The sequence below is a fragment of the Lacerta agilis genome, chromosome 13, assembly GCF_009819535.1.
Source record: "Lacerta agilis isolate rLacAgi1 chromosome 13, rLacAgi1.pri, whole genome shotgun sequence".
Taxonomy (NCBI): Eukaryota; Metazoa; Chordata; class Lepidosauria; order Squamata; family Lacertidae; genus Lacerta; species Lacerta agilis.
Genome location: NC_046324.1, coordinates 4,943,670 through 4,961,377, shown reverse-complemented (window position 1 = coordinate 4,961,377; position 17,708 = coordinate 4,943,670). Strand labels below are relative to the sequence as shown.

Sequence of the window (17,708 nt, the reverse complement as noted above, 5' to 3'; positions counted from 1 at the left end):
TGAAGTCCAGCAAGTCCCATCAGCCACAGGCAGCAGGACCAATGGGTAAATCAGCAACATCTGGAGGACAGCAAGTTGGGAAGGCTGAAGAAGTGTGCATGCACACGAAAGCTCATACCAAGAACAAACTTATGGTAGTTGGTCTCAGGGTCATGGGTTTGAGCATTGGGCAAAAGATTCCTGCAATGCAGGGGCTTGCACAAGATGACCCTCGTGGTCCCTTCCAATTCTATGATTCTAAGTGCAATTAACCATCATCATCATCATCATCATCCCCACTCAGCCATGAAACAGCCTGTTTGACCCTGAGCTAGTCGCTCACACCTACCTTCTAGGGTCATTGTGAGGATAAAATAGCCTTGGAGGAACAGCTGAGATTCTAATGGAACAAATACAAAATCCAACTGGGAGGTTTTCCTGGGCAAACCCCATTGAAATGAATGGGAGCAATGCAAGAACACAACTGTACTGTTCCAATGGGGCTTGCACAAGAGAACTTCCCACCAATTTGTGCCCCATTCTCATGAGTGGGAGGGACTGCGGTCAGTTGGAGTCCCATCTCGGGCACCCAAATGTCTTGCGCCCGCCCCAGGTTGAGCCTGCAACAACAATGCTTGCCCCCCATTTTGCCTGCACTTTACATGGCTGCTGAATATCTTCCAGGAATCTGTCCAGTTCTCCAGAGGTAATGCTCACCTGATTGGGTACAGCCTTGGCGCTCACGTCTCTGGTTTTGCCGGCAGCTACATTAGGGGTGCAAGGAAGATTGGCAGAATTACAGGTAAGAAGAAAAATCCCGCAAAGCATCCCTTGGGGGAAAGGGCCATTGTAGCTCAGCAGTAGAACAGCTGCTTTGTGTGCAGAAGGCCCTGGGTAGAATCCCTGACAGCATCTCCAGGTAGGGCTGTGAGAGAACCCTGCCGAGAATCCTGGAGAGCTGCTGCCAGTCCGTGTAGACACAGTAGAGCTAGATAGACCAGTGGTGTGACTCCATATAAGGCAGCTTCCTGTCTTAAACCCCTCAGTCAAAACCGAGGTGGATAACTTTTCCTTTTTTTTTTTTAACAAAATTTTATTAGCATTTTCATAATATAACACAAACCCAACCCCACACCTACAAATACAAAAACAAATACAAATACACATAAAGTCAGGATTCTTCTTCTTATTTATATACCTTACACACAAAAAAAATTCTAGTTCTGAATCTTGACGTTTGACTTCCCCCGCCTTTTCACCTTCGGTTTTAATTCAATATACTATTTCCTTAACAACTTTTCTCTATAAAAAGATTTAACTTTACTTAAAAAAAGAAAACATACTTATCTCAGTCTTTGCATTATAACCTAAATCATAACCAAATATTCTTATAGCTAAACTTATTTCTTCTGTCCTTTATCATGCTGCTTTTAACTTAAAATTCAATATCTCCTTACTTATTTAAAATAAACTTGTAATTAACAGACTTCACACTCCGATTTCGGATACCATGGCAGACCATTTAGATTATACATTTAATACTTCAACCCACTCCCCCTCTATCCATTGTCTTTTTCTGTCTTTCTCCACAACCAAATCTCCCATTGTCTTCCTCTGAGTGTCCACAGATCCAGGCAGCATCCACAACAAACCCAGCATCGAGCCTCAGGGCGTTCCTCATCTCCATTCTGGGCTCCTCCGATTCTTTTTCTCCTTCTTCTTGTAAAAATCTTAATTCCATGTCCCTTGCCCCCGAGCTGCCACCTCGGGGTCTGGATATTGTAAATTTTCCCGTTTCAGGTTCCTTTTCCCGGATTCGCCCAGCCATTTCAGACCATCCTCCAAGCGCCCCTCCCAGCTCTTTGCCAAGGCTTGATTCCATTGTGTAGAACTTTTGAAAAGCCTCCTCTGTGGAAAGTAAATCCTTTTTATGAATAATTCCACTCAAGACCTGTAGTTTCCGATTAAGCAATTCCATCTGCAAGACAGTGAGCCTTTCCTCATCCTTTAAATCAGAGTTCGATACCAGTGCGAGCGCAAAGTCCAGCATTTTAAGAGAGAGGGTGAGTATCAGATTTCAGTTCCTGTCTCTTCCTTCCTTTGTTTCAATTTTTTCCCACGACAAACCAAGTCGCCGCCATTTCTCCGAAGCCGGAGTATAAAGACCAAAACTTCAAGCGGAGATATTTTTTCCCCAGTTAACCCCCGAAGGGAGATCTCAACAGACTCAGTTTTCAAATTCCAAATACTTTCTATTGATTGTTGTAGCAGCAGTCACTTAAAGGGTTAATCTCTTTCACCACTCGAAGGGAGGGAGGCGGGCTGCCTTTCTTCTTTCCCCCAGAGCGTTCCAGGAATACAAAGAGTCAATCAATTACTCACAGCCTCTGGGTTCTTATCAGCTCCTTAATGACAGGTAGAACTTAGACGCTCATCACAGGCTTAGCCGCCGCAATTCCATCCCGGTTGGGGCTTCTCCCCTATAGCCCGGCTCCGTCGTCCCTTCACCCCCACTCCCCCTTTACAGGGGGCGCGGGGGAAGGGTTCGGAGCCACAACGGGCACAGCCGGGGAGCCCAGGGTGCGGGACGCTCTTCCCGCACCCCAACCGGAGCCCCGCTATGCGGCTGCAGGGCTCCTGACCCCCGGGATGAACTGGGTGCTTCGCAGCCGAAGCAACCCACGACCACCCATAATGGCGTCAGCCGCCGGAACGGATAACTTTTCCCAGCCTGCATTCTCTTCTGGGGCTGGGTTGAGGGGACATCCCCATACCCCGTTCAGTAGAAAAAGTGAGTAATGAATGTAAAGTGTACTTTTCTACAGTAGGATAATTTCTACACACACACACACACACACACCTATATGCAAAATCAATTATCAGCTAATAATATTAATTAGGTTTTAGGAATAGGAATAGGAATAGGAATAATTTATTATTGGCCAAGTACATTTTCCAACATACTAGGAATTTGTTTCGGCTACATTGCAATGTAAACATACAGACACTGTTCCTCTCACAATACAAAGAAGCAAAGAAACCCCACCCATATTTTACCTCCCCTTAAGCTATACATGAATTTAACAATTTAATGGCACAAGGGAAAAAACTATTCTTGTGCCTGGCCATACACTTCCTATTTTAAGGCATAGCTTACATGTTTGGGAACAAAAATCATTTTGCTTCATTCAACAGTGCCTGTGAATCAGAATCAGAATAATCTTTATTTGCATCAGCCACCAGCCATAGCAATAAAATAAAATACAGTGTTCAGAAGATAAAGGTAAAAGCTTAACTACTGTATATAAAGGGACACAGGTGGCACTGTGGTCTAAACCACAGAACCTAGGGCTTGCCAATCAGAAGGTTGGCGGTTCAAATCCCCACGACGGGGTGAGCTCCCGTTGCACGGTCCCAGCTCCTGCCCACCTAGCAGTTCGTAAGCACGTCGAAGTGCAAGTAGATACCGTATTTTTCGCTCCATAGGACGCTCTGGACCATAGGGCGCACCTCGTTTTTAGAGGAGGAAACCAGGGGAAAAATATTTTTCTGGTTTTCCTCCTCTAAAACCCATGTGTGTGTGTTTTTTTGAGAATCAGCTCAAAGTTTTGCAGCTTTTTTTGCAAAGGGAAAAGCCCTGCTTTTTGAGGATCAGTTCAGATTTGTGCAGCTTTTGCAAAGGGGGAAAAGCATTGCTTACAAACCAGTAAGCACCAGTACAAACCAGTACAGACCAGTAAGCACCAGTAGAAACCAGTACGTACCAGCAAGTAATGGGAAGCAAGAGGAAAGCGAACCAGTACAAACCAGTAAGCACCAGTACAAACCAGTACGCACCAGCAAGTAATAGGAAGCAAGAGGAAAGCAAACCAGTACAAACCAGTAAGCACCAGTACAAACCAGTAAGCACCAGCAGGTAATAGGAAGCAAGAGGAAAGCAAACCAGTACAAACCAGTAAGCACCAGTACAAACCAGTGCAGACCAGTAAGCACCAGTACAAACCAGTACGCACCAGCAAGTAATAGGAAGCAAGAGGAAAGCAAACCAGTACAAACCAGTACGCACCAGTAAGCACCAGCAGGTAATAGGAAGCAAGAGGAAAGCAAACCAGTACAAACCAGTACAGACCAGTAAGCACCAGTACAAACCAGTACGCACCAGGAAGTAATAGGAAGCAAGAGAAAGCAAACCAGTACAAACCAGTAAGCACCAGTACAAACCAGTACGCACCAGTACAAACCAGTACGCACCAGCAAGTAATAGGAAGCAAGAGGAAAGCAAACCAGTACAAACCAGTAAGCACCAGTACAAACCAGTACAGACCAGTAAGCACCAGTACAAACCAGTACGCACCAGCAACTAATAGGAAGCAAGAGGAAAGCAAACCAGTACAAACCAGTAAGCACCAGTACAAACCAGTACAGACCAGTAAGCACCAGTACAAACCAGTACGCGCCAGCAACTAATAGGAAGCAAGAGGAAAGCAAACCAGTACAAACCAGTAAGCACCAGTACAAACCAGTAGACCAGTAAGCACCAGTACAAACCAGTACGCACCAGCAAGTAATAGGAAGCAAGAGGAAAGCGAACCTGTAGAAACCAGTAAGCACCAGTACAAACCAGTACAGACCAGTAAGCACCAGCAAGTAATAGAAAGCAAGAGGAAAGCAAACCAGTACAAACCAGTAAGCACCAGTAGGTAATAGGAAGCAAGAAGAAAGCAAACCAGTAAGCACCAGCCAGTAATAGAAAGCAAGAGGAAAAGTAACAGAGAGCCTCAAATGGCTGAAAAACTCAATTTCCCAGGATCCTCAGCCCTCCCAAAGGGCTGTGCAAGGGGCCTGGGTGGGGCAGGAAGGGAGCTAGCTCCCTTATCTCCCTCCCCATCTCCTGCAATCAGCTGTTGAGCGGGTTCCTTTCAACACTCTCTTTCCCTCTTGTTAGCCTTTAGCTCTTTCTACAACAGAAAAAGCAGGATCTGCCTTCCCCCCCTGGGCAATTTGGCTCCAGGGACCATGCATTCGCTCCATAAGACGCACAGACATTTCCCCTTACTTTTTAGGAGGAAAAAAGTGCGTCTTATGGAGCAAAAAATACGGTAAATGGGTACCGCTCTGGCAGGAAGGTAAACAGCGTTTCCGTGCGCTGCTCTGGTTCACCAGAAGCGGCTTAGTCATGCTGACCACATGACCTGGAAGCTGTCTGCGGACAAACGCCGGCTCCCTCGGCCTATAGAGCAAGATGAGCGCTGCAACCCCAGAGTCGTCCACGACTGGACCTAACGGTCAGGAGTACCTTTACCTTTACCTTCACAGTATATAAAATACATTTTGGGGGTTTAGCAGGGGCTTATTCTAGTTGCCCCTGCTAAAAACCTTTCAGTTTTTTTGCTGTCACCTGTTCATCTTGAACTGCCAAAAGAAAGGACACTGTAGCAATGGACAATAGTAGAGGGGTGATAACCTCAGCGCCTGTGGTGTTGGTCCTGGGCTGGGCAGGATAATCTCTCTAGAAAGCATCTCTGTAGCATTTGATCATATTTGGCAGCTGCAAGAAAACCTCAGCGCTTAGAACTAATTGCACCCAGAACAATGGTTGCCTTGCCTTCTGATGTGCGTATTGTTAAAGTTGCTCCTATTGTGTGTTGTCACATTAATGAGAGCTCTCGTAACGCTCATTGTAGGGTCTGGGAGAATTCCCGTAGATTTCATGGGACTGAGAAATAGGGGACTTCAAGTGAGCAAGCCACATGCAAACAGTGCTTGCATCAAAGATGAAAAAGTTCTTGGGCTGGGTTCTTGGGCCTGATGTGTAAAAAGGGTCCAAGACCAACAGGCTTCCAGTCATAGACTGTGAAGCAGGCCCCGCCATTTCTGCAATCAAATAATCATATTCCAAATGCTTCCAGGAAGTCTAGAACAGTGCAGCATTCCTGCTTATCACGTTCCATCTTCTGGAAGTGCAAAGGAGACCTCTTGCAAAAGGAAAGCCGCCTTGAATAGTTTCATTCATAGCAACCTATCTCCACATCTTTCATGTCTGTCTACCCACTTCTTTGAACCCAGTTACACAATAGGCTGCTGTGTGTTCTCTGTGTCAAAGAGACGCCTTCCAAAAACATGAGGAGGAGCAACAATGAAAGGTTGAGTGGATGGAAAAGACAGGGGATGGTCTGATTACTCCCCTGTCCCTGCTCCACCTGCTTAGTTTTGGTAAGCCAAGAGCCAGCGCTGCTCCCAGGCCAGAAGTGAGAATGGCGGTGCTTTGTTCTAAAGGTGAGGCAGAAGCAAAACTTGAGGAGGGTCTTCAGCAGAGGAATTTTTGTGCAGCTCCCATAAACACCACTTCCAGGCTAAGGCTTGGAAAGATGGAGCCATTTGGGATTTTCCACCTCCAGGAAATCAAGGGCTAACATTGCTCTTCTCCCCACACTTTTACTGAAACTTTGCAGAATCCCTCACCATGTCTATGACACCTTTGCCCTATTCCCTAAGTTTTATCATTAGAATAATAATTATTATCATTTATTGCCTGCCTTTCACCCCAAGATCCCAGGGCATTGTTACAACATTAAAGCACAATGTTCAAAACAGTTTATTTGTTGTTGTTTAGTCGTGTCCGACTCTTCATGACCCCATGAACCAGAGCACGCCAGGCACGTCTATCTTTCACTGCCTCCCGCAGTTTGGCCAAACTCATGCTAGTCGTTTCGAGAACACTGTCCAACCATCTCATCCTCTGTCGTCCCCTTCTCCTTGTGCCCTCCATCTTTCCCAACATCAGGGTCTTTTCCAGGGAGTCTTCTCTTCTCATGAGGTGGCCAAAGTACTGGAGCCTCAGCTTCAGGATCTGTCCATCCAGTGAGCACTCAGGGCTGATTTCCTTCAGAATGGATAGGTTTGATCTTCTTGCAGTCCATGGGACTCTCAAGAGTCTCCTCCAGCACCATAATTCAAAAGCATCAATTCTTCAGCGATCAGCCTTCTTTATGGTCCAGCTCTCACTTCCGTACATTACTACTGGGAAAACCATAGCTTTAACTATACGGACCTTTGTCGGCAAGGTGATGTATTTGCTTTTTAAGATGCTGTCTAGGTTTATAACTTGCAATTACAAAAATATGGTGTGATTTCTGCAGGCAAAGCACATGCTCTACCACTGAGCTATGACCCACCACCTCCATTGCCCCTACTCTCCCCCTCTTGGAGGCATTGAACTTTACATCATGAGATGGGCAGAAGTCTCTGTACCCTGTCAACGGGCACAGTCTGGACATGGTGCCCTCGTCACAAGCCCTGGTTTGCATTCCCTACAGGGCTTGACCCGGCTGGCCCTCTCTTTGAAGGCATGTCCCCAACAGACCGCTTATCACCAGATGATGCAGACTTTGTCGATGCCATCCACACCTTCACCCAGCAGCAAATGGGCCTCAGCGTTGGCATCAAGCAGCCTGTGGCTCACTTTGACTTCTACCCCAATGGAGGGACTTTTCAGCCTGGATGCCACATCATGCATGTCTATAATCACATAGTGCAGTATGGAATTACAGGTAAGGAACATAACAAATATAAGAAGCGCCCCACTGGGTCAAGTTAATGGCCCGTCTCCCTCAGCATCCTGTTCTCACAGAGGCCAGCCAGGAAGAGAGAAGAAGGTGTGGTGATGTTGGGGCTCTGCAGGGTGAGGCCCGCAAGTGTGCCTGCCATCTCACACTTTCAGCACTCCTCCTCCCCACCCCATAATATACTGTTGCATCCCATACACGCCTTTAGGCAAAATCTTCTCCCACAGGATCTGTGCATATGGCATTTCCACAGCTTTGAAGGAGATGATTGTTATAGCCGGGTGCAGTAAAACCAACAGTGAGTCTTGTGGCCCCTTAAAGGCTGGCAGTTTTAATGTCGCTGAAGCTGTTGAGGAGCAGAGCCCCCTTCATGCAAAATGTGCGAAAGAGCCCCCTCCTTCTCTTGAGTGAAATAGATTGAATTCCAAAGTTTATAGGCGGATGTGCTTGGAACTGGGGGGAGGCCCAAGCAAGAGAACAGGATGGGGTGTCCTTAGTGCTTCTAAGCACCAGCTGAAAGAGCTTAAGGATCCCCATAGTGGCAGTGTCCCTGTCCCTTGACCCGGTGGCACTCCTGTCCCCAATTCCTATTGCCTTCTCTCCTGCTGTTCCCCTCATTCAGCCTTGTATATCTTGTGGCCCACAAAGAGAACACAGCCTGCCAACCAGGCTTCTTGGATTTTTTCTGCCTCTGCCATTAGACCCTGACATTTCCCAAGATGCAAAGAGAGGGAGAGGACTGGACTTCTGGCTACTGCTCCTGTTGCTTGGCACTGAGCGAGCCTCTGCCTTGCTGCTGCCCCTCCTAAGGGGATGGGGTCTCAGGGATGGTCTCTGTGCAGGCAAAAGTTCTGGAGTCCCTCAAGTAGCCCTTCCTCTTCATCAGTGCCAGATTTAGAGTGGTGCAGGTGGTTCCCTGAGGGGGTGCAAATTTGAGACAATCCATAATTGAGAGGATCCATTTGGGAACGACAAATTTCGGCCTCGCACAGGGTGCCATATCATGAAAGATTGCTGAAATTGGGTTCTGTCTTCCTCTTCCTTGCAGTCTGTCTCCTGGCTCTGCTGGCGGAATGATTCAAGAGCAGCAGAGGCTGGTTTATTCTTGAATTCATCCCTGGGATATAGATAGATGGCTGTGTCCTTCAAATTGGTGCTGGTAGGAGGGGGCTTGTCAGAAGAGGGACATGGCAGCAGAGTGCTGGGGGAGAAGAGACCTGGTTGGGAGCTCTTTCCATTCCCTATCAACAAGGAATCACAGAAGCGCTCGGTCCTGCTGCCCTGTTTTTGTGCAGGTCTGGCTCAGACCGTGAAGTGTGCACACGAAAGGTCCGTCCACCTGTTCATCGACTCCCTGTGGCACAACAACCAGCATATCAAGGGCTACTGGTGCAAAGACATGCAGACCTTTGACAAGGGCCGGTGCCTCAGCTGCAGGGCAAAGAGGTGCAACATCCTGGGCTACCATATTCGGAAGGAGAGGGTCCCTGGCAGCCGGCAGCTGTTCCTGAAGACGCGAGCCCAGGTGCCTTTCAAAGGTTGGTGAGAGCAGATGAGGAGGCTGTGAAGCCAAGGCAGGCAACGTCTATCTGGGCTTACACAACATGTGGATTTAGTCTCTAAGGTGCTACTGGAAGGATTTTTTATTTTTTATTTTGTTTTGAATGTGGATTTAGGTGTGTCTCTGTGTGAGGATCATAGGCGTAGCCAGGATTTTTGTTGGGAGGGCAGGCCTTTTGTTCTGGGGGCAGAACCTCAGTTAGTTAGCTTTGTATTGATTTAGGGGGGGCAGCTGCCCCTCCCTGACCCCACCCCCACCCCCACTTGACTACACCCATGGTGAGGGTGGAACCAGAGTTTGGCAGCCCTGATATGAAGAAACACCCTTCCTGGGCTCTGGCTAGAGACAGACTTGCCAGGTGTGCTATCTCAGGATGGAAAGGGGCAGGGGTGGGGACAGGTTGAGAAAAACGCAGGGAGGATTGTCAGATCTGCAGGCTTCCATTACTCAGTTGCTCTGATGAATTTGACAAAAAAAAACCAAAAAAAAACAAACAGGCCATGCCAGTGTATTTGCCCAGAGAGGGCCACAAATGACCTCCTCCTTTGATGGCACTCCAGATTTTATTTGGAATTTGCAGAAAAACAGTCACTCACATTGGCATTGTTTTTGAAGTGCAAACAGGCAGCTGGAGAGTTTGGGCATTTTCAAGGTAAGATTGCATCTTATTGTGGGAGATTAGCAGCAAAAGCTAACAGATGCTAGTTGGTATGAGAAGGGGTTAAGTCCACAGAGCTGTATTTCTGAATGGTGTGCCATAGAAATACAGTTGGTTGAGAGGGCTCTGGGTGATGTCGTTTCCCCTCCTCTCCTGGAGAGGAAGGGACATGCAGTGTTCCCTGTTCCTGTCTCTCTCCCTTTGACTAGCCATGGATGCAGACATGCCTCTGTTTGCTCCCGCTTCAAGCAGATGCCTGAAGCTGGTTATACTGTAAATATAAAGATTTTGCCTGAATAGTTTTTACTGCTACTGTTGCTGTGAACCAACACAGGATTATAAAGTAAGTAAATATAATTTTTAAACTTGCTTTAAAAGTTGCTGCCTGATTCTTAGTTAAGTGGGGTAAGGAAGGAGAGCCAGCTTACTTCATAGCTGGACCTGTCAAAAAAAAAAAGTCTTTATAGCCTAATTCCTATGCTTTTAATTTTGCTGTCAAAGGTGGGATTTTGAAACTCTATTCAACCCACACATGTGGGTGCCTGGAGAGATAAATTGCAATTAATATATCCTCTCCTATCCATTAAAACCAATCCCACACTTATTGTCCCACCCATGGGGGTGTATTCCCTGCCCCCCTCCTGCCTCTAACTGCTCTGACTGCCTTCCAAATTGAGGCTTGCAAAACTCTGTGACTCCCAAACAGAACAGAGCCTACTAGTCATGTGAGTCTTTTCTTCAATAACATTGTTGGTTATTAGAGAAATTCCATCCAACATTTTACTCAAAAGTACTTGTAAAGGGGAACAACAGCATATAAAATAAAAAATTCCTTCCAGTAGCACCTTAGAGACCAACTAAGTTTGTTCTTGGTATGAGCTTTTGTGTGCATGCACACTTCTTCAGATACCTGAAGAAGTGCACATACCTGAAGTGTGCATGCACACGAAAGCTCATACCAAGAACAAACTTAGTTGGTCTCTAAGGAGCTACTGGAAGGAATTTTTTATTTTATTTTGTTTTGACTATGGCAGACCAACACAGCTACCTACCTGTAACAGCATATAGTTGTCCAATCCAGAATAAAAGCAGGTAAGTATTTAAATTACTTTTTTTGGGGGGGGGGGAGGACTACTAATTGCCATTGAACATTATTTAAAATAACAACCTCATACTAAATAGAGCAGCGTCAACCCTGTTCCAAACAGTAATTCTAAATTCTGAACTATGAAAGGCTTGACTTCGTTACAGAAGATGCTCAGCAGCCAGGCTTGCATTCTCACCCAAAATATAATTAATAATTTCTGGTTCTAATCAATCATGCTAGTTTGCATTTACATGGCATTTCAGACTGTTCCAAGTGCTCCTAAACATCACCATCACCATTTGAATTTATATACTGCCCTATACCCAGGGGTCTCAGGGCGGTTCACAGAATAAAATCAAGATATAAAACCACAAAATACCTAATAAAAACAAAAACAACAACCCTATAGCCCACCCCCACCCCCAAAAAAAACATTTGAAAAGGGCATAGGATGTAAATCGGATCAACCAAAGGCCTGGTTAAAAAGGAACGTTTTTGCCTGGCGCCTAAAGGTGTATAAAGAAGACGCCAGGCGAACTTCCCTGGGGAAAGCATTCCACAGATGGGGAGCCACTGCAGAGAAGGCCCTGTTCTTGTGTTGCCACCCTCCGGACCTCTTGAGGAGGTGGCACACGAAGGAGGGCCTCAGAAGATAATCTCAGGGTCCAGGTAGGTTGATATGGAAAGAGGCGGTCCTTGAGGTATTGCGGTCCTGGGCCATTTTACGGCTTTATAGCTCAAAACCAGCACTTTGAATTGGGCCCGGAAACTAACTGGTAGCCAGTGAAGTCGGACCAGGATCGGTGTAATATTCTCATACCGTCTTGCTCCGTTGAGCAACATGGCTGCTGAATTCTGCACCAGCTGAAGTTTCCAAACCGTCTTCAGAGGCAGCCCTACGTATAACACATTGCGGTAATCTAACCTTGAAGTTAGATAGACCACAGTTGTTAGGCTATCACTGTCCAGATAGGGGCGTAGCTGGGCCACCAGCCAAAGCTGATGGAAGGCACTCTGGGCCACTGAGGCAACCTGAGCCTTGAGCGACAGTAAAGGATCCAGGAGTACCCCCAAGCTATGAACCTGCTCCTTCAGGAGAAGTGTAACCCCATCAACAGCAGGCGACCTCCCAGCCATCTGCTCTTGGGAACCACCCACTAACAGTGCCTCAGTCTTATCTGATTGAGCTTCAGTTTGTTGGCTCTCATCCACTCCATTACCGAGGCAAGACACTCAGGGCTGTCTTAGAAGGATCGGCCGCCGTGGCGCAGCGATCCCTCGGCGCCCCCGGCCTGCCGCCTCTCCGCCCGCCTTCCTCCCGCGCTGGCCGCCCCTCGGGAGGGGGGGTGGGTGAGCGGGGAATGAGGGGCGTGGCATTGGAGCGGGCGCTCACGTGCCAGCGGGCGGAGGATGAGGGGCGGGCGGCCGGGCGGGCTGCAAGCCGGCCCCCCTCGCCTCCCAGAGCCCCAGCTGGAGTGCTGGAAGGGCGTGCAAAGCCCCGCTTTGCCCGCCAGCCCGCCCAACCCGGGGGCGGGTTGGGGAGGGGGAGCCCGGTATGCCGGCGGGCTCGCTGGGGGGCCCCTGGTGCGCCACGCCACCAGCCCCTATGGATGAGACGGCCCTGAAGACACTGGTCCAGCACTTCCACTGCCTCACCTGCAGATGTAAAGGAGAAATTATCTTGGTCATCCTTGCATCATCCATGTAAGGTGGGTCAAAATTATTATCCCCAGGTTGCACCCTGAAGTTAAAAGCTAGCAAGTTGCCAAAGGTTTCCTGAACTAATGAACGAAAGACGTGACATTCAAATGCAGCGTGACTTCATGACTCACAGCTCAGACCTGGCTGGGGAGGGAGCGGCGAGACCCTCCCTCCCCTGAGGCCCAGCACTGCTCTTCCCCCACTCGGCATCCACCCCGAGATCTGCTTGCTGGGGCTGGGGCTGCCGCCATTGAAATAAAAGACATTTTGAGAATGTCAAGTTATCCGAAAGGTCAAGGCACGGAACAAGAGCAGGCTTTCATCACAGGCAACGGAGAATAACAGTGCAGCTATTATTTCTGGGCCTGTCAAATGACCCGGTATGACTTTCCTCAAAACGCTGCAGCGGTCATGTGAGAATGCCAGATAGGAATAACAAAGCCACACGCCAGAACATGGATGCATTTTGCAAATGAAGAAAGCAATCGGGGATTCGAGGCTGAATCCAACGAGCAGTTCCTCTGCACAAGCGCTACCCCTTGCCCTGAAAACAAGAGCACTGTGACCAATGCTGGCTTCAGAGTTTCTTTTTAGGGGGGGAGGGAGTCTTTGGGAAAGACATTCTGAACGCCCCCCTTTTCTCAGTGAGTTTACTCACTTGCTACCATTGTTGCCAGCTACTGCAGTTGCCCCTTTGCCCCATCTTTGTTCCCGTCTGTGTCTTCTTACCAGCCAGTGCCATTGAAGGCCAACATGGCGGTTGTTTGTGTGCCAGAGTGTGAGGCAAGCCAGCCAGCCAGTTGCAACAGTGGTAAGGGGGAACCAGTCTATGGAGGGGGTCATGAATGGGTGCCTTGCTGGGCTGTTGCCCCTAAGCAGGTGCCCTACCATGTTGACCCTTGAAAGGATTACCCTTTAGGACGGTCCAGGAATCGGCGTGTTTATACATGAGTAGAATGTGTGCTTTTATTTAAAATGCATCTCTGGGTTATTTGTGGGGCATAGGAATTTGTTCATATTTTTTTTCAAAATATAGTCCAGCCCACCACATGGTCTGAGGGACGGTGGACCGGCCCCCTGCTGAAAAAGGTAGCTGACCCCCTGCTTTAGGATGATAGATGGTATAATCTATATTCTTACAACATCTGAAGGGCAACACGTTGTGGAAAGTTGCACTAGATAAAGCAAACAAACTGAATTATTTTATGGGAGAACCACTCCATTTCATTTTATACCATTTTATTGATCTGAATTTTGAGCTAAGGATTCAAACATCATGTTGCATTTGCAAGGGGAAGGGGTGGGCAACCTTTGTGGCCCAGCAGGCCAGATTTTATCTCCTCCCACACCATAGGCCAACTATGACAGGTGGGTGGCCCCAGCCCCAGCTGTTAAGCATCTGACATCATGGTGGCATCAGGCAACTGTTAGTTCGGCAGTCCTACCCACTGGTTAAAGTTGGTCTGAAGGGGTGAGATGAGGGGTGTCTGCATTGTCATCACATTCCCCACAGGAAACTGACTGGTGAAGCAGCACCCGGCAGGATTGAACCCTGCCCTCCTCCATCTGATTGAGAGGTGGTTTTGGGGAAATGGCCTTGCGGATCCCCTAGCAGGCCAAGATTGCCCCTGGAGTAGGGAGAAAGAAGACAGCCAGAGAGTACCTGTAAAGGCAGGTGTATATTTTCAGCCAGTGGTTTCCTCCTTTCCACAGTTCATCACTATCAGTTCAAGTTCCGTTTCATCAATGAGTTCAAAGAGAGGCAAATAGATCCAACATTCACAATCTCACTGACAGGCAGCAAAGACAACGTTGAAAACCTCTCCATCACTTTGTGAGTACTGGATAATATTTTTGCTGTTGTTTTTTATTAAATTTCTATACCACCTTCATCCAAGGATCACAGGACAGTTTGCAATTTAAAAAAAAATGCAAAAATATATAACATTGTAACAAACAATAACAACCTACCCTACAGTTTAAAAGGCCATAGATTGTTTAATTAGCCAAATTAAATGCTGAATTATATAGAGTCTATATTTGAAACCAGTGTGTGTGTATCAGCTCAGAGAGGAGCATGGGTGGTACCATTTGTGTGTGTGTGTGTAGATAGAATAGGGGTGGGGAGCCTTCAGCCCACAGGCCACATCTGGCCAGCCAAGGATTCAGATTTGGCCCACAAGGACATTAATCCTAAACCAAACCCATCTCACACCTGACATCATGTGTGGGGCAGGTAGAGATACTGCTGCCACTACAGTTGGGAGCTTTAAAAGTCCACTGGAAAAGGAAACCCAAGAAAAGCAGGCAGCTTCAGTTTGCCCGCCAGTCAGCTGATACTTTTTGCCAGCACTCGCTTCCTGCTGGATTGCTGCATGTCTCACCTTCCCCACATTAAGCAGCTCATCCATGCTGGTACCCCACCCTGCTTCCTTGCTTATCTGCCTGGATGCCGACAACAGCCTTACACTTTTATGTATATAGGAAGATAATATGGATCAACAGAGCTACCTGCCTTTTTAGTCTCTCATTGGGAGCACAGCTTTAAGGGTAATCACAATGAGCTCCTGGACATCCAAACTGACCACTGTGTTTGCTATCCTTTGTAACACATATTCCTCACATGGTCTCCATTTTGGAGGAGGGCGGTTGGCTTACTGATACTATTTTGTGACTATTTATTGACTTACTGATACTATTTTGTGTTGACTCTGTAAATTGATTTTGTTTATATTATGTTATGTATTGAACTGGTGTATCAGTGAAGTTCATTTGATATATAGCAAGCATAATTTGGTGGGAAAGTGACCCAAGGATAAATAAACAAATGTGTGAATGGTGCATTGGTGTCAAACATACATTTTGGGTGAATTACTCAGAGTGACTTGTCCATTGATTTCAATGGGTCTGTGCCTTGTATGATGCTTGGATTGTTGCTTTCTCCCTCTCCAACTCTCCCTTAAGAGTCGAAGGCATTACAGGGAATAAAACATACACTTTTCTTGTCCCTCTGGAAATTGATATTGGTGAGCTGATGATGATCAAGTTGAAGTGGGAAGGGATTGCAATTTGGGAAAACATCTGGAACACTGTTCAAACCATCATCCCATGGGGAAAGGGCGACCGCCGACTGGGACTCATCATGGAGACGATACGAGTCAAGGCAGGTGAAACTCAACAGAAGTAAGTGTCATGGGGACAAAGAGGGATGACTGCTTACAGCCGTGTTGGGGTTTGGGCCATTTGAGCCAAGCTGGTGCCCTCTAGATCAGTGTTCCCCAACCTTGGGCCTCCAGCTGTTTTTGGCCTACAACTCCCATCATTCCTGACCACTGGCCTTGCTAGCTAGGGATGATGGGAGCTGTAGTCCAAAAACAGCTGGAGGCCCAAGGTTGGGGAACACTGCTCTAGATGACTCCAATCAACATCTTTGCTGGCTGGGGCTGATGAGAGCTAGGGGCACCAGGTAGGCAAAGGCTGCATTAGAGGATGACCACAGCCAATTCCAGTACTGTACTGCTTGCTTTCTGCAGCTAATGTCTGAAGCAGGGCTGGGGCACTTAACATCTCCCATCACCTTTAAACACTGGGCATGCTAGCTGGAGAACATCATGTCCCTCACCCTTGCTCCAAGCTGCCCTTCCTCTTTGGCCCAACAGCAACGTCTGCATTTGCACTAGGATGGATTTTGCCCCCCCCCACACAAAACAAACACACACACACACAGAGAGAGAGAGAGAGAGAGAGAGAGAGAGAGAGAGAGAGAGAGAGAGAGAGAGAGATAAGACCCTGAATCCTGCATTACATCATAGAACACATGTGTTCCAATTTGACAACAATATAGAGACAGTCCCACAGGAAAGAGGAGACCCCCATAGTTAAGTGGCTGTGTTTTTCGGGCACGAAGGTCAGGGTTTCCAGGCATTTCCAGTTCTAAAAAGGAGCAAATCGCAGGGGAAAGAAGTCTCTTTCATCTGAGGCCTTGGAAAGTTGCTGCCAGAGAAGACAGACAATAGGAGGACATAGGAAACTGCCTCATACGGTGCCTCTGGCCACTGTCCCCTTCCTCAGCACTGCCTACTCCCTGCCTAGGGTCTCAGACCGCAGTCCATCTAGCAAAGCAGAGCCAGATCCCAGGACTTTCTGCATGCAAAACACATGCTCTATCACAGAGCTATGGCAGAAGTGGCCAATAACATGACCTGGTTTAAGGCAGCTTCTCTATGTGGACTTCCACCTGATCATCAGCCTTGCACCAAGCAATGAAACTGCTTTTGTTCTAAAGGCTGTTGCAGCTGTTATGATGATTGACTTTCCTTGCTAATCGTCCATGTGCCCTGCTGTGTAATGATGAACTGACGGCTGTCACTGGTCTTTGAGCTTCCGGTCTAGTATTTTATGATGCCATTTTTAGAGTGCAATTTTTAAACACTACACGTCCCCTTGGAGATATGACTACAGTGGACGTTCGGGTTGCGAACGTGATCCATGCGGGAGGCACGTTCGCAACCCGCAGCATCCGTAACCTGCAGCACTGCGTCTGCGCACGCGCGTGACGCAATTCAGTGTTCATGCGCGAGCGCTGAAACACGGAAGTAACCCCTTCCGGGTTCAGTGCATCCGTAACCTGAAAACGTGCAACCTGAGGTATGACTGTATTACAATTAAATAAACAAGTAATATTTTGTTTCTCCCTCTTCTCTCCCCCACCCCAATCTTCTGCATAGAATGACATTCTGTTCTCAAAGCCTTGACGATTTACACCTCTATCCAGGCCAGGAGAAAATGTTTGTTAGATGTGAAGTAAGCTCCCAGCGGCTCAGGTGAAGATACAAATAAGCAAGAGCCCGGAAAAACTGGCACTGCTCTTCAATCACTTTCAAGCTGTACCTTTTCTTTGGGTTTTAATTCTTAGCATCTATAATTTTTATGTATATATCATGGCTGGGCAGGGTGGAGTGGAGGCATAGAAAACCCTGCTGGATCCCAAGGTTCAATTGATTACATTTCTCCCAACTGTTGACTAAAGTGTGAAAACAACTACCGTAAATCAGCTGTTAAGTAGGCCAGAATATGCATATTTTATAGATGGTTAGACAGCATGGATTTTTCATTATCAATTCACTCAATAAAGGGACATACCATTTTACACAAAAA

At 47.3% G+C, this 17,708-nt stretch overlaps 1 protein-coding gene across 1 annotated transcript in view; it reads left to right on the top strand.

Moving 5' to 3' along the window:
• Positions 1-17,708, top strand: part of LIPC (lipase C, hepatic type) — a 60,029-nt gene extending 42,321 nt beyond the window's left edge. Inside the window, 6 exon segments of the mRNA XM_033167598.1 lie at positions 664-781; positions 7,296-7,529; positions 8,840-9,082; positions 14,265-14,385; positions 15,516-15,734; positions 17,279-17,708. Of these exon segments, the coding sequence (XP_033023489.1) occupies positions 664-781; positions 7,296-7,529; positions 8,840-9,082; positions 14,265-14,385; positions 15,516-15,734; positions 17,279-17,378 (1,035 nt within the window). The 3' untranslated portion in view covers positions 17,379-17,708.